This window comes from Diaphorina citri, unplaced genomic scaffold (assembly GCF_000475195.1).
Source record: "Diaphorina citri unplaced genomic scaffold, Diaci psyllid genome assembly version 1.1 scaffold12, whole genome shotgun sequence".
NCBI classification, from domain to species: Eukaryota; Metazoa; Arthropoda; class Insecta; order Hemiptera; family Psyllidae; genus Diaphorina; species Diaphorina citri.
In genome coordinates, this window is record NW_007377451.1 from 188,630 (window position 1) to 198,229 (window position 9,600).

Genomic DNA, 9,600 nt, shown 5'->3' on the forward strand with positions numbered 1-9,600 from the left:
TATCGTCCTTATTTATTGCTCCTACACAATCATACAGAAGGATTAGATAATTTATAGGCTGTAAATAGGTAGCTAAGAGTGTTTTCCCCCTTTATGGATGTCATCAAGATAATAGGACAAAGTGATGTTTCGCACTCTTGATGAAAAATCAAACTAAGTAATACCTACTTGAAGTGTGACGTAAAAAGTAAAATACTTAGGTAAAATGTAGGTACAGTCGAACCTGGATATAAGAGAAAAATTTCTGGGCCCTTCATTTTTGAGTCAAAAACCTGGATATAAAAGAAGAAATATAAGAGAAACCTCGATATAAGAGAATCTTTTTCTGGCCCAAGGTAACGATTTACCTCTATATAAGAGAATTTGCTTAAATCGTACCTTTATATAAGAGAATTTGTCTAAAAGTCAGCATTATGAACTGCAATTTTATTCCTGTGTCTACAAGAAACTGGATTTAGTGGAAACCTGGATATAAGAGAGAAAAAAAGGGTGGTCCCCTGGATTCTCTTATATCCAGGTTCGACTGTATAGGGAAGAATTTGACAATATTGTCAAGAGCCTAATCTGATTTCCTGACTTGGAAATATGCGTTCTGGACTCACTAATGCGTTCTTGTTTCTAGGGTAGTTAAATCATTATGGTAATCCCTAAAACACGGTGGTTACCCCTTGCCCAAAGTAAATGAGATATTTTCGATTGTGTCGAATTTGGTCTACATCGGACTAACTGTTCGAGAGTTATCATCTTGCGAAACAAACAGACAGGCAAAATAAATGCAAAATTGTGGAGATAAAATTTAGAACTCGATTCGTTCGTTTAGTAAGGTCTTACCTGATGCCAGAACGGATCTATGGTGTCAAACCGTTCCGCCGTCTTGCGCACCGTATTATCAAGTAGGTATCACTATCACATCATCACATTGAACATTCGCCAATTGGAAGATTGGAACTGTTCAACTGTCGGACTGGTGACGTCATTTTTACCGAAGGCTAGCTTCAGTTCGGTAATTTTCGTCGTTTGGAAGGATACCAGCTATTAGCTACACCGCCTAAATTTTGTTAAAAGTAAAATGTTAAATCAAGTACCTAACTACCTACAACTTGAACCATGTTGTTTTTAACTTGAACCATGTTTTTTTTTTTTTTTTTTTCGAAATTTCTTTCGAACTTGGAACAATAAATATACTAGAAACTGGAATTTAGCTTATGTAGGTAGGTAGCTAGGTAGTATGATGAATGAAGTATCCTTGAAATTGTATTGAACGAAATTTCTTTCGAACTTGGAACAATAAATAAATATACTAGAAACTGGAATTTAGCTTATGTAGGTAGCTAGCGAAATTTCTTTCGAACTTGGAACAATAAATAAATATACTAGAAACTGGAATTTAGCTTATGTAGGTAGCTATCGAAATTTCTTTCGAACTTGGAACAATAAATAAATATACTAGAAACTGGAATTTAGCTTATGTAGGTAGGTAGCTAGGTAGTATGATGAATGAAGTATCCTTGAAATTGTATTGAACATCCTTTAGTAAAATCTTTAGGTACCTATTCCCCTTCAATTCTTTTATTATTACATAGCGGTATTATTATTTTTATTTATTATTGTTATTATTATTTTTTTATTTTTTTAATTTTATCGCAGACATTATTTTAAAATCCTTTAAAACGGAAACACTGCACATAATATATGTTAGGTATTTAAGATTAAGAATCACTAAAGAAAAAATGAACATCGTTCTCGGCTGGCTTTCTCCTATCCTGTCTTCCTTCTCTTTGCTTTCGGGACGATAAGACCTCAGTAGTTACAGTTCTCTCTATCAAACTTTTTTTTTAAGTAGCTGAGTAGCTTACCCTGTCTTGGAGATGTCCGGTTGATAGAAGCCTCGCGCCACGCCCTTCTTGATATCCTCCGGGTTGTTATTCTGCCCCTAAAATCCCCTTCAATTCTTTTATTACCTATTACATAGCGGTATTATTATTTTTATTTATTATTGTTATTATTATTTTTTTATTTTTTTAATTTTATCGCAGACATTATTTTAAAAATTCTGCCCCCAGTACTCTAGCCGGAACTTGGACTCTTTACCATAAAATACCGTGGCCGCATACTTGCCATCGGGCTCCGCGCTGTGGGGGAGACAAACCAAATAACGGATCAGTTGGAAAATTCAAAGTTGGTTCCAAATTATTAATTCTGAGTTTTACGGTTTTTAAACTGGGTACTGTGGATTTAAGTAGGTAACACCTAACAACTGATGAGAAAATACCTAAATATACAATAGATATGTAGGTTTTTTGCTCTTTGTCTCTGAATTAATAGACCATAAAGTCGTTATTTTCATTTCGAAAGACGACAAATAATACGAAAATATTCAGAAGGTAGGTGTCCTAATAGAAGTAGGTTGTAAGCCTTTTGATCGAATAGTAAACAACATTCGCTCATCCTTAAATAGATATACTAACCTGTAGCTAGGTCCCAGATACAGGGCTACGAGTCCCAGTAAACTAAATATACAGTAGATATGTAGGTTTTTTGCTCTTTGTCTCTGAATTAATAGACCATAAAGTCGTTATTTTCATTTCAAAAGACGACAAATAATACGAAAATATTCAGAAGGTAGGTATCCTAATAGAAGTAGGTTGTAAGCCTTTTGATCGAATAGTAAACAACATTTGCTCATCCTTAAATAGATATACTAACCTGTAGCTAGGTCCCAGATACAGGGCTACGAGTCCCAGTAAGCTAATGCTGACAAGTAAACACCAACTAACCCGGGTTTGAACCCAGGACGCTCCTACGACCTTGAGCATACTAAACCCACCGCCACTCTCTGAACTGCTGACTGAAACATATTAAAGATGGTAGATAACAATAACCTGTGAGGAAAAACCTTATGAAACGGTGTTTCATAAATATTCTAAATGATATAATTATAAAGGTGTGTCACACATGGTCGACGTTGATTCACATCGATCGATGATTGATGTCTGGACACAAAAAGATGATAGATAATGTCATAGTATGTCAGAGTCTTGATTTTGGCCAGTGATGATGAGGGTGTCTGGTGAAAATATAATTCAGTCTTGCACGAACTTTCAACTAAAATGTTCTCTTCCTTATTTTCTGTAAACTAAAACAATCCTTTTATCAGTCAAATTATCTCGATAATCATCTTATAGCGAAAGGAATATAGTTTCATCACAAACGTTACTTTCGCTACAAATATAAAGTCACTGTACTGCATAAATAATTCTTGTAACAATGGGAATATCTTTGTCTCAAGTCAGAGGTACTATTGCAACATGAATAAGGATATTATTTTATTTGTACCACAAGAGGAATCCTTTTATCAGTCAAATTATCTTGTAATCATCTTATAGCAAAAGGAATATAGTTTCATCACAAACGTTACTTTCGCTACAAATACAAAGTCACTGTACTGCATTAATAATTCTTGTAACAATGAGAATATCTTTGTCTCAAGTCAGAGGTACTATTGCAACATCAATAAGGATATTATTTTATTTGTACTACAAGAGGAATACTTTTATCAGTCAAATAATCTTGATAATCATCTTATAGCAAAAGGATTTCGACTACCAAATTTGGTTAGCTATCGTGATAGAAAGGAATTTCAATTTTTTAACACAAATGTCGTTCCTCGATTAATACATATATACTACTAAATTTATGCTAAATGATCAATCTCTAGATCTAAATTCTACCGTACTAACCACTACACCATTGAGATTGATAGCTGATATATATCCATGTCCGCAGAAAAACACAAAAAAAAAAAATATTGTACTTTGGCCCCACTTTTGCATTACTTCAAGGCACATTCTTATATATTTATGCTTACCGGCCAGGGCGGAAATTTCAATGTTGACGTAACTTTTTTTTTCTCCTCAATATTTTTACACCATTTTTGGACCAGGTGCTTTAGAAGAGAACATTACTTTACTACTGGTGAAAATTAGAAAAAAATTCCGGACCCTAGCCGGAACTTTTAAAAAATCGTCCGTTTTTGTCCTATTGCCCTATTCTTGTTTTTCATTTTTCTTTTTTTTACTCACAGGGTCAGTAGGTAATTAGGTATGCGGTCTTGTGGAATAAGTTTTAAACTTTACAGCAAAGAACATTAATAATGTTTTTACCGAAAAAAATTGACCGAACCGAAAAAAAAGCTGCTTGAGAAAAACCAAAAAAATAGGAGCGTTCCTCTAATTGATTGACGCAGTGTACACTGCCTACATGACATTTGGAAAAAAAAAAAAATGGATGAAACTCACGACAAGTGGGAACGGGCTTTTACTGGTGATTGGGTGTTGTATGAATGGGGAAATAAACCAGTTCACACAGAGACAGAGATCGTACTACCTTTATTTTACAATTGATTTTTATATCGCTCTGTTATAAATGGTCAGTTTAGGAAATCTCTCTTACTGAAAAAAATCATCATGACCTTTGTATAAATTACCTATTTACCTACTTCATCATTATCCGTACGGAATAACTTCTAGATCTCTCAGACGGTCCGAAAATTAATTGATTTTTTATCAATCTTCAGACGGTCTGAGAGAACTAAAAGTCGAACGCTTTTTCCGGTCTGACATACCTAGGTCGGACAGATTTAGGTCTGTCAGACGGTTGGAGTGTGAGTAGCTACTCTAAGTCTTACACAAAATCTTATCTGTCACTCTGTCAGCCTTTCTTTTTTATGGCCCACAGGACGCTGTGATTCTAATAATTGAGAACCACTTGTTCATAGACTGTACTCATAATATCGGAGCCTCATTCCACGAAAGTATGAAATAGTAAAAGTTACAAGTGTAAAGTTCCGATAGTAATAATTCACTTATGTAAACTATTACGTTCTTCTTTTACGAAGCGGCACAATTTCCCTTCTCTTCTTCCGACAATAAAACCCTCCCAAAAATAATAATAATAAATAAAATAAAAAATAAATAAATAGCAAAAACTTTAAAATAAAGCGAATCCAAGACCCGAGGCACAGTCTCATTTTATTTTTAAGTTTACCATCCTCTAATAGGCGAATATTTTGAATTTTAGTTCGCTTAATTATTGGATCTTCTTTTCTCTAAACGCCTATTTATTACCTTATTTAATTTTTTTTTACTGACGGTATACATTAATTTTCTTACATTTTCCTACGAATTACTTCTTTAACTGGATTTGATTGATTTTTTTTTAATTTTTCCTTTCTCTAAACGCCTATTTATTACCTTATTTAATTTTTTTTTTTTTACTGACGGTATACATTAATTTTCTTACATTTTCCTACGAATTACTTCTTTAACTGGATTTGATTGATTTTTTTTTAATTTTTTTTCATTGGTCGTTACCTATTTTGTTCGGTTTTATTTTTGATACCTACTGACTTTGTTTACTATTACTTAATTTAATTTCGTCCCCAATAGTTGTTCTATTTTTTTTTTTTGTTTATTTCCTTTTATTTTTATTAGTTGCCTTACCGAATTTGTCTATTGTTTTTCCCACTGTTTGATTCGATATTTAAAATGTGATGAACTTCAATCCTAACTGCCTTACCGAATTTGTCTATTGTTTTTCCCACTGTTTGATTCGATATTTAAAATGTGATGAACTTCAATCCTAACAATTTTGGTTTAAAACTGGATACCTTTGGAGACTCTATCGCGACTAGGGAAGCCCGTAACAAACATATAGCTAAGGTAATATCAAAAGCTTCTAGTTCTTCGCTCAGAAAATGTTTACAGTCAGTTGGGTTAATTACGGTAGGTCTTAAGAGAGACCTGCAACTTCGACTTTGTAGATTTCTATCCCAGAATATCCTAGAGGAAGATAAAGATCCTCATTTTTGCGGGTCATATTTCGTTTCGACAGTCACCCAAGATACTTTAGAAAACCTTTTAGAGTCCGATACGGAGGACGCTGCGCCTACACCGGAAGATACGTTAGGCAGTCTAGGCTTAAACGTCGAAAATCTTCAACTGTCGGATCTTAGAGATAGGAATAGTGAATCTTTTGGAGACCTCTCATCTATCCCAAGAGCTGACCAGACGGCTGATATCTTTTCTTCCCTCCCTGTCCTGAACGAATCGTCAACTCTTAGACCTCAAGATCAGGGAACGTTAGGAAATAAAAATTCAACACCCTTACCGAAAAATATTCCTAATAGTGGTAGTGTAATTAAAATCCACAAAATGACACCCAAGATTAATCTCACAAAATTTTCTGGAAGAAATAATGAGGACTTCCAGGAATTTCTTTCCTTGTTCGATAAATTTGCTAAGCTGAACGGGTGGTCCAATACAGAGAAATTGGACTACCTCGTATTCTACTTAGAAGGCTCTGCCCAGGTGTGTTTGAGGAATTTCACCCAACAAGGTGAAAAGACCTGGGACCAAATAACGGCCCATTTAGATGCCCGCTTTGGCCGTAACAGGACCTTCGACTACAGCGTCGATCTACAAAACCTTAAACTAGACGTAAATTCCCCCGTTGAAGAATATATCCACAATGTGGAGAAATTTTGTACTGCCCTAGGCTTGGCTGAGGATATGAAAATCCTACATTTGATTAAGGGCCTACCGGTGTCCATGATAGACAAAATGGACGTTTTAGAAATTAGGAAGGGAAGGAATAAAAGAACCAAAGATGAAAAGAAACATAAAGAAAATAAAAGGAATAAATATGTTTCATGTTAACATCAACTTTGATTTACTTTACATAATAAATTATCTATGAGTATTTAAGATTATAAATAGATAGGTAGGTAATACCTACCTACTTTTCTCTACGTGGAAGAGTTAGGAAGATATTTCACATCCACCAATTTACAACTAAGGTGAAGGAAAGACTTAAAGTGAAAAGAAATATAAAATACAAGGAATAAATACCTATGTTTCATGTTAACATCAACTTTGATTTACTTTAAATAATAAATTATCTATGAGTAGGTATTTAAGATTATAAATAGATAGGTAATACCAACCTACTTTTCTCTACGTGGAAGAGTTAGGAAGATATTTCACATCCACCAATTTACAACTAAGGTGAAGGAATTTATGTACCTACATATGTAGGTACTTAATTTTTAATGCTTCTTTTTACTTTCCTTATCCTATTATATAGGAAGGAAAGTAATGTAATTTTTGTTCTTTCTTTAATCAAGAACTCAACTTTTATGTTTCTCTTTGCAAAGATAGACGAAAAAATAAAAACATTTTCAATGACTTCGTCTGAAAAGCCCACCAGAAGGAAAGACTTAGGTACCTATTTATGTACATAGGTACTTAATTTTTAATGATTCTTTTTACTTTCCTTATCCTATTATATAGGAAGGAAAGTAATGTAATATTTTTCTTTCTTTAATCAAGAACTCAACTTTTATGTTTCTCTTTGCAAAGATAGACGAAAAAATAAAAACATTTTCAAAGTTTCCATGTCTCAAAATTTCTATATATTCTTAATTAAATTTCACTCTTTCCAGGACAAAATTTTCTCGTTCAGAGTGGGTGTCGAGAGTTTTTGGACACATTTCAAAATGAAACTTTCAAATAGAATTTAGTTCTCTTTCACTTTTCCCCGCTGTCTAAATATATGAAGGTACAATATACATATAATAATATGTACCTATTATGTGAATATGTCTCAAGCCTAATACACTTTGACATTGAGAGAACCCTTTTATCAACTTCTTTCCTACTTTCTAATATTTTTCTTCCGCCTTTTCGTTGTACTTTGTTCTTTTTCCTTTCCATCCACTGTTTATACTTTGTTCTTTTTCCTTTCCATCCACTGTTTATACTTTGTTCTTTTTCCTTCGAGGTAAGGTTCGTTCTCGGAACGGCTGGCTTTCTCCAATCCGGTCTTCCTTTTCTCTTTGCTTTCAAGGCGATAAATATTATATTTATCGTGGACATTGTATTGGGGTAGCTCGCTGATTTTTGGACTTGGCGAACGAAGCACTACCATTGTATAATATACCTGGCTTGCACATTGCATAGTCAAATAAATTCCAGGTGTTCATAAGAAATCGCAACCTCAGACACTTTTCTGACTTGAGGAAAATGTCATACGACATCTTCTTGTCTCTTTTTAATCTTATGCTGAGTTTTCTGAAAGTTTGAAGGTTATTTCCCTTCTTTTGTAAAAAAAATTACATCCTTCTCTCCTCTTCCTCTTTCTCTCCTCCTTCTCCTTCTTCTTCTTCTTCTTCTTCTTCTTCCCCTCTTTCTCCTCTTTCTCTCTTTCCTTCCACTGTTTATACTTTGTTCTTTTTCCTTTCCATCCACTGTTTATACCTACTTTGTTCTTTTTCCTTTCCATCCACTGTTTATACTTTGTTCTTTTTCCTTTCCATCCACTGTTTATACCTACTTTGTTCTTTTTCCTTTCCATCCACTGTTTATACTTTGTTCTTTTTCCTTTCCATCCACTGTTTATACTTTGTTCTTTTCCTTTCCATCCACTGTTTATACTTTGTTCTTTTTCCTTTCCATCCACTGTTCATACTTTGTTCTTTTTCCTTTCCATCCACTGTTTATACTTTGTTCTTTTTCCTTTCCATCCACTGTTTATACTTTGTTTGTTCTTTTTCCTTTCCATCCACTGTTTATACTTTGTTCTTTTTCCTTTCCATCCACAGTTTATACTTTGTTCTTTTTCCTTTCCATCCACAGTTTATACTTACTTTGTTCTTGTTGAAGAATATATCCACAATGTGGAGAAATTTTGTGCTGCCCTAGGCTTGGCTGAGGATATGAAAATCCTACATTTGATTAAGGGCCTACCGGTGTCCATGATAGACAAAATGGACGTTTTAGATAATTCCACCTTCCAGAAAGCTATTGACAACATAAAGCGTATTCAGGTGGGAAAAAAGCTCCAAGACGAGAGGATCAGGTCGTCAGTCTTGGGGCAAGTCAAACGAGACAAAAGCCCTGACGATAGTGTCAAGACACTCGCGAAGCAAGTCGAGGTCTTGACACTACAAGTTCAGACCCTTACGTCTCAAAATCAACCTCACCATACTTCTACCGGTCCGAGACATTTCTCCCGTAATCACACTCGATATCACAATCAGAGAAGTTACGGCCACAATTATAACAACAATTACAAAAACAATAATAATAATAATTACTCGTATAATAACTCCTATCGGAGAAACCACAACAATAACACCCGAGCCTCCGGAACTACCCAAAATACACGGTACTTCAATAATACCTACCGTGGGAGGCACAGAGGAAACTCCTCTTTTCACCGGGGTGGAGAGGAAAATCCTAAAAATAACACCTATCAGAAATGGGGTGATTCTCCAAAAAACTAGGTCGGCACGTCGATAGCCCAAAGATGTCGCCACACCTCACTTCTTCATCCTTACCTTCTCGACGCGGCGTACCGCTTGCCCTCAATAAGTGTTACGAATCGAACACTTCTGTCCTTGTCAATTCAGATTCATGCTTTCTCGTTTACGAAATGAAAGGATCTAATGACTCCTCGTTCAAAATCTTATTTGACACGGGAAGCTCTCTTACCATTGTCAACAAGTCCCATGTGGATGACGCCTTGATCAACCCGCGACCG

General features: G+C 34.8%; 1 protein-coding gene across 1 annotated transcript; it reads right to left on the reverse strand.

Annotated features, from left to right (window-relative positions):
• Nucleotides 1–1,847: 1,847 nt before the first annotated feature.
• LOC103506552 (putative phospholipase B-like lamina ancestor) lies at nucleotides 1,848–2,881 on the reverse strand. Its single transcript, XM_026821656.1, has 3 exons — nucleotides 2,707–2,881; nucleotides 2,060–2,132; nucleotides 1,848–1,933 (listed from the first exon to the last, which is right to left on the reverse strand). The coding sequence occupies exons 1-3, from the start codon at nucleotides 2,814–2,816 to the stop codon at nucleotides 1,853–1,855; spliced, it is 264 nt and encodes an 87-aa protein (XP_026677457.1). The 5' UTR covers nucleotides 2,817–2,881; the 3' UTR covers nucleotides 1,848–1,852.
• Between the last annotated feature and the right edge of the window lie 6,719 nt (nucleotides 2,882–9,600).

What these genes read in the sequence shown, in the direction of transcription:
- LOC103506552 (XM_026821656.1), bottom strand. Translation starts at nt 2,816, where the DNA reads ATGCTCAAGGTCGTAGGAGCGTCCTGGGTTCAAACCCGGGTTAGTTGG. An exon ending in TATCTGGGACCTAGCTACAG is followed by an intron (nt 2,133 to 2,706) that starts GTTAGTATATCT and finishes TCTCCCCCACAG; the next exon opens with CGCGGAGCCCGATGGCAAGT. An exon ending in AGTTCCGGCTAGAGTACTGG is followed by an intron (nt 1,934 to 2,059) that starts GGGCAGAATTTT and finishes AGGGGATTTTAG; the next exon opens with GGGCAGAATAACAACCCGGA.